Source organism: Juglans regia, chromosome 11 (assembly GCF_001411555.2).
Source record: "Juglans regia cultivar Chandler chromosome 11, Walnut 2.0, whole genome shotgun sequence".
Classification (NCBI taxonomy): domain Eukaryota; kingdom Viridiplantae; phylum Streptophyta; class Magnoliopsida; order Fagales; family Juglandaceae; genus Juglans; species Juglans regia.
Genome location: NC_049911.1, coordinates 30658374 through 30672224, shown reverse-complemented (window position 1 = coordinate 30672224; position 13851 = coordinate 30658374). Strand labels below are relative to the sequence as shown.

Below are 13851 nucleotides of genomic sequence, written 5' to 3'. Positions count from 1 at the left end.
CAAACACACGAGAACTTGAAAAATTAACAATTATCTCAAATAAATATTTCTCAGGAACATTTAACTTTCAGTTTTTTAGTTTCTTTTTCAATAATGAAAACTCCAAATCTACTCAAACTGTATCTCTCAAACACGACAAATATTTTCTTCTAGTCTTTTTTTTTTTTTTTTTTTCACCGGTCTCATTTCTCTACTGTCTCTAGTCTCTAGCCGTTAAGATGTCTAATAATTAACAGCTGGCGACCTTTCTTCACGCTAAGATCATGAAATACACTGATTCCATTCCTCATCCTCCATCCTCTACCCATGACTCAACTTCTCACGTCTTCGTATGGCCTCCTCCAAAATTTTATTCCACCCTCCTTTTCCTTTTTAATCCCTCTCTTTGTCTGGCAGTATTCCTTGGGTATCTTTCAAGAGGCACCTTCATAAACAAACCAAAGTTCCTAAGGTAACAAAATCACACGTTTGTTCAGGGGTACTGAAGTGATAATCCCACATAATCTACACATTCCACGACTTTATAGCCCCACTTCAAAGGTTCTGTTTAGCTTCCTCCTTTTAGCATCCGGGCTATTATGTGAAGAACTTGCACATGAATCAACTGTAACCTCATCACTTTTATAGCTCAAGCATGCCGCATCCAACACCCCAATTGGGCTTTGGGGAACAGATGTGATTGAAACAGAACCATTATTAATTAATAAAAAATCACGGATCATCATGATACATTTGACCACTCTCTCCTGCAAGCACCATAATCATAATCAGAAGTGATATCAACATTAATTACTGTCTCCATTAAATGAAATTTTTGCAAGTAATCAATCAGTTAAGAATGATAAGAGAAAAAAGCAAAATCATCATATGCATGTCCCTTCTGGGTTGGTGGACCGACCAAGCACCTTTTCTACATGTTGACTGAGAAGAGAAGTTGCTGTCTCCGTGTCTATTGTTTGGGTTTCTTCTGCAACAGCTATTGCCACCGCTGCTGCAACCTCTGAAGGCCTGAACTCCAAGAAATCAATCCCTGCATTGAATTCCCACCCACCAAAAATTAAACTTTCTATCTCCCACGTCTATCAAAATTGTTACTATGGCAAAAGAGTTATAGCACTACATGCCGTCTGAGTCACCTTTAAGTGTGCTTAATATGAGTTGGATTGATCTCAAGATTGATGTTCTTAGTGGGGTTGGATCACCGTTGATCTTGCAAAGGAAGTAGTCTATGAATGAGAAAGGGGTAACTGCTTGCATTCTCCACCTCAAGGTACTCAGAACCAAAAGTTCCATCCTTTGAATTGTTCTTGCTTCAAACACAAATTTTGTATCACCCACCTGTTATGAGTATTGTGATCATCAGGACACGGATGAGCAGAAAAACTGAAGAATTATGCAGAAGTCTTAATTAACATGACCCTAACCTGCAAATCTAGAGATAGAGGAACTTCTGTCTCCTCCACTTTGGCAGCAAGAGATAAACATGCGACGGCCAACAATTGCATTGTCCAAGGTTTGCTCTTCTGCAAATGTGCATGCAGAGTCCATGGAATTAAAAAAATGGGCTTTATAACATGCTGTATACAGTATTGGAACTAAAAGGATCGCTTGCTTCATTTCTCAACTTACAGGAAATTCATAAGCAGAAAGGAAACGATCCAAGTAGTTTATAGCTAAATATGCACACAGAGGTCCAAAGCTGAAATGGGCATGAACCTGTTACAACAGTATATGAGCATTAGCCTTGAGCTTCAACAAATGCCAACGGAAGTAAAATAATCAAACAGTTCTTCAGCTGGTTGCTAATCAGGGGAAGGGAAGAAAAGAAAAACAGAGCATGCAAAAGGAAGAAAGGTATAAATACGATAAACGGAGGGGATGCAACAGACGATCGATGCAAAAACAATTAAAAAAAAACACCAGAAATTACAAAAACAAAGAGAATGAAAATGAGGATGATGATAATAATAATACCACAGTAAATCGAGAAATACGAATGTCATATAACTGAGGGAAGTATATATAAACATTCATTCAGGCGAGGCAAAGAGAGATCGAATGAGAAACTCTACAAACCCAAGAACATAGCCAAAAACCCACCTTCAATATCCAATCAACAGCTTTTCTTCTAGCTCCCAAGTCAAAATCTCCGCTCCGCAGCCTCTTCAAGTAATCAAGAGCAGGCAAATGTTGGCATTCCTTTCCGACCATCATAGCCAAACTCTCGTCACTCTGCAGCGGTAATCCATCGCCGTCACCATAGGCCCGGTCTTGACTATGGTTTCGACGATTCCTATAACGCCACGTGGTCTCAAACTCCTCCGCTGTTCCATAATCGTTTTCATCGAAAATGCAGTTGTCTTCCGCACAAAGAAGGCTTGAAACTGCGGAGTCGAAACTTGGTGCCATTTTTCAAGGCTTAAGAAAACTCTCTCTCTCTCTCTCTCTCTCTCTAAATAACAAGTTGCATCAGATTAGAAATGGGAGCGAAAGCGTGGGTTTTAAGTACAGATTGGTTTCAAGTATTGTGGACGAAGAGTATAGATTTTCCAAAAGAAATTTGGAAAAAACCGTGAATGTTGAGGAAACAGCGAGTGGTGTGAGAAAATAATACAGAAACTATGGAGTGAAGCGCTCTCCCTCTCTCACCCCCCTATCAAACTTTGGCTGAAAAGACTACTTCTTGATAGTGGCTTATGAAGGAAATGAGTGCCTCCTGCTAGGGAGAGAGGGCGAGAAATAGAGAGAGAGCGAGGGTCCAGGGAGCGAGAGATTAGAATCAAAAGGATTTGAGCGTGAAAAATATTTGCACCTCGATAAGGGCATACAGAGAGGCAGAGACTTTTCTTTCTCGAAAGTGAGATGTCCTGAAAATAAAATGGTTTATTTTTTTTCTTTAACTTAGCACAAAAAAGAAAAAGACATCCAAAAAACGAAGATTGAATGCCATATAAAAGAAACACGGATCAATAATTTGTTTCAGCTTCTGTGCTATTAAATGCCATCAAAATAATTACAATAATTGAAAAATAAATAAACTACTCAATCAATCAGATTATACAATTTTCCTTATGAATAACATTATATTTTTCATTACAAATCATTTTATTATTCAATTATTATTTATTTTTTATTTAGAAATGAGAATTTCGAACTCCAGACCATTATTTTAAAAATTGAGAGTTATGCTAACCAGATCGTATGCATTTAACATTTTATTATTCAATTTATTTTCTCTATAAATTATACTATTTTAGCATCAGTGTTTAGGAGATAAGATATACTAAGTAGAGGTATTAACAAAATGACTTATTCAATAAATTAAAATATTTTTCTTTTATAATTATTATTGAGTAAAAAAAAATGCATTATTTGGTGAGGTAATAAGAGGAAAGATGGGAGGATAAAAGCGTAATGTGGATATCGAGGACTGACCAATCGGCTGTGAGTCTGTCTTTATCCTCCCGTGCTGACGCGTGTTCTCTGGATGTAGCAGCGGATGACCGGAACCCGTCCGTTTCTTTCTGAAATTACGATTTTGACTATGCTTTTTTTCAGTTCTTGGCCTCGTCCACACGTACCGACTATCTTTTCCCTCGTAATACGTCATCGGTTCTTGAAAATAACCTAATCGATATAACAGGTTCTTTTTTTGGTTCATTTTAAATAATCTTTTGTACTTGTGTGCGTTATTTTTTATCCTTTTTATTGGGTTGATTTTTGTGTAATTAAAAGAAAAAGAAATTGACTTTTTTTTTAAGTAGAGAGATGGAAAGGAAATCATGAGATATTGGGTCCATCAAATTCGATATTAATTTAACGATTTAATTAAGTATCTTACAGTGCAATATTGGCTGTCGCGTTTGCTAAAAATAACATGGGTCTCGAGTCTCGAGTCTCGACTGATGTGACTATTTTTTTCTTTTGTTGTTTGTAAAATGTAAATAAGAAAATATGTTTCTTCACAAACTCGAAAATTCTTGGAGCAGGACGTAACAAATCAAAGGAATAAAGCATGAATATATTACCAAAACATGTTTTTGCCACTCGAGTAAATCAAAGGGATGTCGATAATCGATATATTGCAGTTAGTTTTATGTTGAAAGAGTAATGTTACATACAGTTGTAGAATGTGTAAATGTTATACAATCGTTTTGAAAAAGAGTGAGATTCATTCTTAAAAATTAATTTCTTTTCATGTAGATCTCATGTTTATTCACTTTTTTTAAAGCGACTGCATGGCACTTGTACACTCACAACTACAAATATCATTTCTCAATATATAAGCTATCGATCCGTGAAAATAAACGCACCAACGGATAATGGATATATAGGTCAGCAACGTCTTATATATATAGGTAGATAGATAGGTATGGATTAATATTTATGTTGGGATTTGGACATGAGAAGAGATAGGAATTAGTCCAAACAGTCCCATTCTTGTGTTAAACAATTACTTTTAATATGTAATTTGGCAGTGAAGAGCCACAAAGGCATAAATTAACCCACGTTATTCTGCTTTTGAATTAATTATATGCTTGTAGTTTGTGTATATACATATAGACACGAACATGGCTTTTAGTTTACCTGTAGATTAATGTTTTTTCTTTAGTTTAAATATATTCTCCTAGTCACATATGTTCATAAGATATATTTTATTTAAATAATAAATATATGAAACTGCTTAAAATATATCACGTTAACAAATAAGATCACAATATATAACAAAATCTAAGATCATAAAGAATAGTATTGTTCTTAGCTATAATATGTGCCAATTAGCAATCATATATTAATTTAATTTATCGATCCGTTGTCTTTTAATGCATGTTGCATGTCTCTAGACTATTTTTTTCCATGGCATGCAATGAAATTTACCATCGATTTTATCGGTTGTCTTTTAAATAGATCCAAGTTTAATTGTAATAAAATGCATAAAGTTAGTGTATTGTATTTAGTGAACCAGCACATCAAACTTGGACCAGCTTGTGTCATTTTCAGTGACCAGCAAAGATAAAACTTAATGAGGAAATGAGGAAATCTTGTCCAAATCAGCCAGAAAATAATTAAAAAATAATAATAAATCTGGTTTTGGGTTGGGGGGGGAGGAGAATTAAAGGACTTTCTCTACATAGGGCCAAAGAATTACAAAAAAAGATATGCACTTTTTTCAACTTTTGGGCGCGCTTCGTTTTGGGTTCTGCAGAAATGTGGGTCACCCATTTACAAGTACAAAATTTCTCAAGCATTCATCAATTACTGACTGATATACATTAGTGACGGTGGGTTAAAAAAAGGTGGATAATTACTGTAATTATAGTGAACAATTGATGAGTAATATCTGATGCAGAACTTGGCTTTGAAGCAATCCTTTTGCTAACTCGAGATTAATACTACTTAAGTGGAGTCTCTGATTCTGATCACAATCTAACAACACATGTCTGGTTGACTGCAGATTCACTGTTCTTTTTTTTTTAACCATTGCAATGCTTGCTGTTATTTACAGTCATTTTCTTCTTCCTTTTTTTGTGGAGGTGGGGATGATCTGCATCATGGGAACTGCAAAAGAAAGAGTAAATCTTCAAATTGAACACATTTTCTGTCAACCAAATTTTCTGCTCAACATCCTTCAGCAGATGCCCTCGACTAGGTGTTTCTTCTCAATTGACTAACGATTTCTGGCTTTGACCTTCTTTCTTCACCCTCCCCACCCTCTTTGTGTGCGTTTAACGTTCCGATGAGAAGTCCTAGATGGTCCAATAATTGTAAGTCATTGATTTATATGGCCGTACATCAGGTGTTAAATTTCCCCACTTTGAAGGCAAAAATATCATAAAGTTTACCTAGTTTACTTTCAAGACTAAAAATTCAAAATTTTAAAAAACTCTAGTTTCGTCATTATAATATTTTTAAATTTTTATATAAAATAAAATAAATAATTTAATTTTTTTAAATTTTAAAATAAAAATAATATTAAAATATATATTATAACAATATTTTATTCAACTTTTTAATTTTAATCTTAACTTTCATCTCATCTCATTTCATCTCTAAAAACAAACGAAACTAAAGCACTGCAAGATTATAGAGACTCATGGGGGTGGTTTTCTTTATATCCCTAAAGAAATACATCGAAAAACTTGACCATAATTAGTGAAATATTAATGTAAGGTAAAAACGTGGACTGAATTGGACCATAGACGACTAAGGTAACTAAAATTTTACTTAGGATGCTTGCTCTCTTGGATTCACTTTAGGCATGCTAAAATTTGGATTTCCTAAAGATACTTTAGGGGACACAAATTTCTAACCCTTTTGTCTCTGCATTCTTTCAAATGTTCTTTCTTATCTTCTTCTCTCTCTCTCTTTTTATTTTTTTGTACTCTTCGGAATTCACCCTTTTTCCCGCTTTTGCAGCTTCCCGCTCAAAAAATATCATAGCAGGGGCAGTACCAAAGTGACCACACGCTTTGGTCATATGGCTTATGTCAGTTTGTGCAAATTTCAAAGACCATATTTAATATGTATTTGATATGTATTTAATACTTTAAATATGGCTCATTATTTTAAGGTGGTGAGAAGGTGATGGTTGAGGCCTCCTCCTCCTCCTCCTCCTCCTACTAAAAGACTTCTTACTCAAATGGTCTAAAAAGAGAAGTCTTCCCTAAACTGTTTGAGATCCGAGCTTCACAGAGTGTCATTCATACCCACTGCATATTTTTTTTTAACTCATCCGTTCCCATTAATTAATTTTCCCTTTACTGTTACAAGCCCCAAGGCAATCTTGCACATATGCTTTCAGGAACGGTGCCTGTACGCTGTAGCCTTGGGTGCCCACTTTTATCATATTCTATGATTCAAGTTGTTTTTTCTTAATATATGTCTCATCCCCCCAACAAATAGTATTAGTCTCTTTTTTCTTTTTTTTTTAATTCGATATCCGCTTTTATATGTTGTAACGATGACTGTTCAAGATTACAATTTCGACTCCAACATTACAATCTCCTTCGGCTAGCCATTTATGAGGATTGAAAGAAACTTCAATAGCATAGGCCTGGATTTCGAAAATACTGGTCAAGATTACAATTGAAACTGTCAAAATAAGTTTCGCCCTCCAACAACATAGGGGTATTATATTAATGAAAAACGTATTAGCAACAAAGATATTTCACAAAAATAATTCTATAAACTAACATGATTTAACGTAATACGTACGTTACAGTGTAAAATTATTTAATATATAGTTGCACAAAATTTCAGATAACCAAGATTCTTGTTCTTGTTTATGGGATTATGTAGAATCATGGATTGAAAAAAATTCACGAGCTTAACTTATCTCATAAAATTAGTGGAATAAGAGAGGATTGATCATTTCTTATAAACATGCCAACTACCTTGTTCACAGGCAATGTGAGATTATTTCTCAACACCCTCCCTCACGTGCAGGTTAATATTTTTTTTTTGTCCTTGTCACAAGGTATGTAGTGTGGGTCCTCATTCGTCCTGTAGCAGATTCTGATGCCATGAAAAAATACTCATTTATCCCCATAAAAGACCTAATAGAAAGAATGAGATAATTCCTTATAAAAACTAGAATGAATTTGTTCTTAAGTTGTGTTAAACATCTCAATATGGATCATGACCGTAATTATCAATTTATCAAACGATTGTTTTGGGCATGAGCCAGTCACTAGCTAGCAGTTTCTGGGAAAGCGCTTTTTTTTTTTTTTTTTGATAGCTAGGAAAGCTCTTAAATATTCCTGGAATTTGTTGAGGAACATATATCAAATATTATATGAACCGTAGAGAGGAGATTCCAAGGACTATGGTATTTTTTCTTCTGGGCTTCTTCTCATCTCTAGAGAAAATGACCACTCGATAAGACAATATCAATTGCAGATTTAAGGAACCACTGATCCAGATCCCAGAATTTGGCTTCAAGGCATTGGCCAAGTTTAGATTAAAAATAACCTAAATTTCATTAACTAATAACTCTTGCAAATTAAGCAAGTCCTTGAGATTCACCACTACTATAAAGTATAAACTAACACATCCAGATCATGCTAATAAAAAAATCTAGAGTGTTTACTAGTTTTACAGATCAGGAGGAGCAAGTAAAATAAACAGAAAACATTATATAAATGAAATTAAACAACAAAAAACTTGAATAAAAAATAAATAGAGTCTTGCTCTATGCATTGAGCTTGTAACAGTTGGTCGTCGTCTAGGCATGTGAAACCAAAATGACTCCGCTGTCCGCCATCAAAATTGAGCTTCCAGAACATCCGGCGTGTCTTCTGTGTCTCCACGACAAAAATACAACTTAACATATAAATATAAATATAATGAGTCTATCTCTTCTTCTCCTTAGTGCTCAATTTTTAAAAAATAAGTTTTATTCTCATCTTAAGGCTTTATTACCTTTATTAATAGTAACCAATAAGAACGACGAGATTTACGACGGAAGCATTACTTTATTTGAAATAATCTTGTCCCACACTCGAAACTCTTAGGTTGTGTTTGGATGTTGAAATGAGTTAAGTTGAGTTGAGTTGAGATAATAAAATATTGTTAGAATATTATTTATTATTATTATTATTATTTTGAAATTTGAAAAAGTTGAATTATTTATTATATTTTATGTTGAGATTTAAAAAAGTTGTAATGATGAGTTGAGATAAGTTGAGAGGAGTTTTAGTTCCAAACGTACCCTTATTGGGTCAGTCACAAGATTCTGATAGTAGTAATTTAATTAAGGAAAATTATTTATGAAAAAATCTATTCTCCATCATCTTCAATGAAATATAATATATAATCTCTAATTATTTAATATCACATTATAAGATAATGAGAAGATGATAAGTAGCATTACTCGTTATTTTTTAAACTAGACCTTTTTTTTTTTTTTTTTTTTTAAGGAAATGCACATATTTACATTAATTAGTATTACTCTTTAAATAAAAACATGTCGTGAAAAACCAGTATGAGCTGGCAAAGTCACCTATCCTGGCTAAAGTTGTGTGTGCATCAGAAAATAGAAAAAGCCACTGCGTTTGTTTGGATATGCGTGCTTTTGTGGGTTTCCGAGTTTGGCGTTAGGGCAGTAAATGGTTGGGGTGGGAAAGTGGGGAGAAATGGGTGGGGGGTTGCTCTGTTTCTTAGTCCAATTTTGTAGTCACTATTGTCCCCATGAGGCTTAATATTAAATTGTGTGATCTCGGTTAATGTTTCCTACTGCTATTCAAATCCACTCTCATCTTTGAGATCCTAAACAACTCAGCCATTAGGATAAGAGATTTGCTAGACATCAGTCAGAAGCCGCAGCACACCTCACATATATATATATATATATATATTTTTCACTCAATACATTGAGTGTGCTGAGGCTTCCGGCTGATGCACAAATTAATTCTTAGGATAATGTAATTGCAACCGACCTGACAATAAAGTTTCTCTGCTACATTGACCAACATTAAATGACAAGTTTGTAGTTGGATGAAAAACCATGCCTTTGCTTGTTTTTTTCATTCCTTGTTTCTCGATTTTTTTTTTAATTGTTTTAATTGCTTACCCACTGGGTTTGTCTTTCCACATCATGTTATTGCAGTTTGGTTGCTAAAAAATATTTTAAAAATGAAAATTTTAGTATGGGTTTGTAAGAAATTTGACAGAATCTCACAAAATCCACATGATTTATCAGTAACTACTCTCTAACCCTAACTACATTGGCAATAGCCTAACAGGGTATCTATCTATAAAGACATTTGGAAACTCAAATGGTTGTAAACCAATTTCACAGCCAAAAGCAACCATTCAGTTGGTGGGGGTGACTGAACAGATACCAAAACTTGCTTTACTTTCCCATATGCTACAAAATAGATCGGTTTGGTCAGCATTTATGTCTCCAGGCCCAAACCAGTTAAAAATATTGTCATGTTCTAATAAAAAAAATGTGACAGTAGGTTGGTGCTACCACCAACCTTGCCCATTCATTGCAGCCATTTGCAGATGAAGAATTGCTGCACTTATTCTGCAACCAGGACTGATTTGTGGTCACCTCAATGAAGAACCCATGAATAGTCCTATTCTAGTAAACTTAATGGGCCAATAGGTCAACAAGAACAAGGCAGCAATGTCAATGGGGGCACATTAAACTCTTAAATTATGCACCTATCCCTATGAAACCTGACCACAAGGCACAAACACTTTTGTACCATTTATGAATCTGTAAACTTCTTTTCTTTTCACTGAATTTGTAAAGTGACTGAACAATAAAAGAGCTTGTTTGGGTAGACAAATTAGCTGAGAGAAGGTTCTCAAGATTCGGCCCATATAGTTTTATGGATGTCCAGCAGAGCTATTTGAAGCCCTTCCAGCATGATTTGGTTTATTCATTCTGGAGTAAAATTATATCCTCCAGGCTCTCAGTTCAAATGGCCCCCCAATGGGCCTAGAACCAGGACGCTGTCTAGCATCTTATTAGGGATTATTTGAATTCTCATTTTATTTTATCTAATTATTATAATTTTTTTAAATTTTTATATAAAATATAATAAACAACTTAATTTTCACAAACTCATTTCAATTCACTATCCAAACATCTTTATTACTTCTGTTAAATTTCAAAATTGGACTAATATAGCGTGAGATTTGGAAAAAAAAAACCTCAAATGAATATAAATAAAGCCAAATGCTAAAATCTAATTATTTCTAGTTATATTATATGACGTCATGTTTTAAATAAGAGAAATGATATTTATGATTCTTTATGTTTTTAAAATAATTTCAATTCATTATTATAAATTTTTTAAATTTTAATATAAAACATAATAAATAATTTAATTTTTTTAAATTATAAAATAATAATAATATTAAAAAATAATATTTTAATAATATTTTAACATCTCAACTAAATTCCACTTAATTTAATATTTAGAACTAACTTAATATTTAGGTTTGTAAGTACTGCTTACCTAAATGATAAAATCAATGATAAAAAAAAAAAAAAAAGTATTATTTCGCAATAAACCTATAGCAAACAGATTCAGATTCGGCACAAGCTACTCATCCAGCTGGTGACATGATCACCGTCCATTAAACTTCATCAATACGTGGCACAATCACGATAACACATCAGCAAGATGAGAAGCTTCTGGAGCTGGAATTTGCCTTTGCTCCATCCTATGGTGAGAGCATCAAGCAATGGTATCAGTACTATAAAGACCAAACCCGCCTCCCAAAATGGCATCCATGCTTTGCTGCACAGCCTCATCATCCGGGTCCATCGTCTCCGCCTCCGGACTACGACGCCGCCTGCCTCTGGTTGGGGCCTTTTGCGTGCTCAGCTTTGGTCTCTCCAATCTCTGCCTCTCCTACAACTCTCCCCTCAAGACGGGCTGTGCTCAGTCTCTCCCCTTTGCCAATCTCTTACGGTACAGCATGGAATGTTTAATGTTATTTCTTCTCATATATCTAATAAGAATTTGCTTCAATTGTGATTCTCATTTGTGTGTGAATTACATTATATGGGGATGTTGAGATTGTGTTTCAGATCGAAGTTTGTTGGCCAATCGCCTGCCAAAAGCGTCCATACTATCAGAATGGAAGGGAGTAGCAACACTGTACCCAGCATCGTCGTCTATGTCACTGTCCCCAACAAAGAACTGGGTTCGTGTTTTTCGATTTCATCACGGTTTTTGCTTATAAGGGTTTGAGATAAATTAACTAGAAATGTGATTTATGCTGACTATTATATTCATTACTAAGCTTCATGATCCTTATAATTTTAGCTTTTGAATTGCATTGATAATCAGTACTTAAAAGGACTCTTAAGTCGAGGGCAATGGTCATTTTGTCTGTTTGGTCACACACACACACACACCTGGTTCATTCGCTGGGTTCTCTTAAGCTATTATTGACAGGTTCTCTAATGTTTATTTCGGCAACCTAGCTTTTATATACCACTATACTCTGTGTATTCGCATGTTTCAGACTGCAGACTGTTAAGTCACTTATATCAGTTGTAAAAGTGTAGGCCGAAACTCCTAATTTATATTGGTAAATGCACAATCTTTGTCTAGGTAAGAAGTTGGCTGAAAGCATTGTCAGAGAAAAACTTGCTGCTTGTGTAAACCGTGTACCAGGTAAGCACTTCATAGTTCTTTCTCGTAAGTATACAACTTCGAAGTCTATGTTCCCCGCTTTAGTAATGGGAGGTTGAAAGATCAATCAAGAACATGGATTGCCAAATCAAGATTGTTTTTTCGGGAAGTACAAATTGCCTTTTTAAATGAAAATGCTGAACTCAAATTCCCAGGCAGACATTGTTTTATGCATTCAATTTATCTAAAAATAACCATAATATTAATTACACATTTGGATTATTACTACTGATCAAAAAAAAAAAAACATTTGGATTATTACTGTCATCCAGACTTTCCTGCGTCTACAAGTATTTCTCAAATGTGAACCATCATGCTTTTAGTTTCTGAAATCTCCCGACAGAAAATGGACTCGGAAAATTGGAGTTTCAGACTGTTATGGAGCTATGATTTGTATATACGTCTTTATTTCAAAGTGCTGGATGCTTGTTTTTGGATATATCCCGTTTTCTCTATTTCAAGCGGTTCTATTCTTGTTTCTTATTATTCAACACCCCAATCCCCATCCCCACCAAAAGAAAAAAAAAAAAATGGCTTCTACTTTGGATCTACATATCGTGGATGGTTAGTTGATTTTGATCATTCTTCCAGTGGATACTCTTATGAGCAACTGGCATCAAGTTGACTACCCAGGCCTTGGCTCAGGTGGTATCAGGGTGGAATTGGATTGGGGTAGCTTATAATTTTGGATCTTTGCATAACAGGGTAGAAGAAGAAAAGACGCATGAAATGCGTGTCAAATCTCTATTTCATTTAGTGGATTTTCTTGAACGATATTTATTTTGTATTTTCAGGTATTGAATCTGTGTACGAGTGGAAAGGAGAGGTAGGGGCTGCCTTTCCCACTAATGAAAATGCCATTTGAATTTACCGAAATAGACAACCACCTTACTGTTATGTTTTGGAGCTTATTTGTATTTTTCATATTGTTGGTTGACAGATCCAGACAGATAATGAGGAACTTCTTATAATCAAAACTAGGCAATCCCTTTTAGAAGCTCTCACAGAGCATGTCAAGGCAAACCATGAGTATGAGTAAGGCCAAAGCTTCTGTATTATAATTTCTACCGAAGAAAACTTGCTTAAAGAATTGAGTTGCAAGTTGAACATTGGACTAATTGAAAAACGTGGTAGACATATGCTAGTTTACATGTTATAGAAGAGACAATCCAACTTATTACCTGCATTACTTAAAAGTAGAAAAAGCCCTTTAGATGAAAATAATATTTGCTTTACTCTCTTATTCCCTTTACCTTATCTCTCTCAGTGTGCCCGAAGTAATTGCGTTGCCCATCACCGGTGGCAGTCTCCAGTATCTAGAATGGATCAAAAACAGCACAAGGGACTGACTTTCCATCTCATCAAGATGTTGATGGAGCTATGTAAGTATCCATTGAGTCACAAGCTTTACCTTTTCAAGTGTATGTGCAGATGGACTCTCTCTGGATTGGTGGGTGTGCAGGTGCTTGTGGTAGACTCTAAGGGGCTTCTCATCATAGTAATTGGCAATGCAAATGGAAGTCTGTTTTGATGTAAAAATGATTGCATTAGTGTGTGTTTGTGACTCTTTAAATAAGATAGGATATGTAAACCTGTTCTTCAAGTCTCTCGCCTTGCCTGGATTGAACTTTTCAAATTTTCCTAAAGGCATATATACTTATTCTAGGACTTGACATATCAGCAGCAGAAG

The 13851-nt window shown here is 34.7% G+C and overlaps 2 protein-coding genes across 7 annotated transcripts; one reads left to right on the top strand and one right to left on the bottom strand.

Annotated features, from left to right (window-relative positions):
• Positions 1 to 155: 155 nt before the first annotated feature.
• LOC108985214 (cyclin-D2-1-like) lies at positions 156 to 2785 on the bottom strand. The gene is made up of 6 exons (XM_018957422.2): positions 2101 to 2785; positions 1630 to 1716; positions 1425 to 1523; positions 1137 to 1338; positions 906 to 1030; positions 156 to 746 (listed from the first exon to the last, which is right to left on the bottom strand). The coding sequence occupies exons 1-6, from the start codon at positions 2407 to 2409 to the stop codon at positions 522 to 524; spliced, it is 1047 nt and encodes a 348-aa protein (XP_018812967.1). The 5' UTR covers positions 2410 to 2785; the 3' UTR covers positions 156 to 521.
• Positions 2786 to 11072: 8287 nt separating this feature from the next.
• On the top strand, positions 11073 to 13841 carry LOC108985216 (protein CutA, chloroplastic). Of its 6 annotated transcripts, none has more exons than XM_018957424.2 (7): positions 11178 to 11432; positions 11540 to 11667; positions 12081 to 12143; positions 12956 to 12987; positions 13102 to 13196; positions 13429 to 13543; positions 13624 to 13764. In XM_018957424.2, exons 1-6 carry the CDS (start codon positions 11242 to 11244, stop codon positions 13508 to 13510), a joined length of 591 nt encoding a protein of 196 aa, XP_018812969.1. In that variant the 5' UTR covers positions 11178 to 11241; the 3' UTR covers positions 13511 to 13543; positions 13624 to 13764. The 6 variants fall into 6 exon arrangements, with proteins under 6 accessions (XP_018812971.1, XP_035551254.1, XP_018812969.1 ...); XM_035695362.1 differs by having other exon boundaries at positions 11180 to 11432; positions 11552 to 11667; positions 13624 to 13841; XM_018957426.2 differs by having other exon boundaries at positions 11073 to 11432; positions 11552 to 11667; positions 13429 to 13841.
• The last annotated feature ends 10 nt before the right edge of the window (positions 13842 to 13851 follow it).

Bases quoted from the DNA above. Each gene is read 5' to 3' on its own strand.
- LOC108985214 (XM_018957422.2), bottom strand. From the start codon at position 2,409: ATGGCACCAAGTTTCGACTCCGCAGTTTCAAGCCTTCTTTGTGCGGAA. The intron at 1,031-1,136 runs GTGACTCAGACG...AATTCAATGCAG, and splicing joins CATATTAAGCACACTTAAAG to GGATTGATTTCTTGGAGTTC. The intron at 747-905 runs GTGCTTGGTCGG...TGGTGCTTGCAG, and splicing joins TCAGTCAACATGTAGAAAAG to GAGAGAGTGGTCAAATGTAT.
- LOC108985216 (XM_035695360.1), top strand. From the start codon at position 11,242: ATGGCATCCATGCTTTGCTGCACAGCCTCATCATCCGGGTCCATCGTC. The intron at 11,433-11,539 runs GTACAGCATGGA...GGGGATGTTGAG, and splicing joins CCCTTTGCCAATCTCTTACG to ATTGTGTTTCAGATCGAAGT. The intron at 13,197-13,428 runs GTAAGGCCAAAG...TATCTCTCTCAG, and splicing joins AAGGCAAACCATGAGTATGA to TGTGCCCGAAGTAATTGCGT.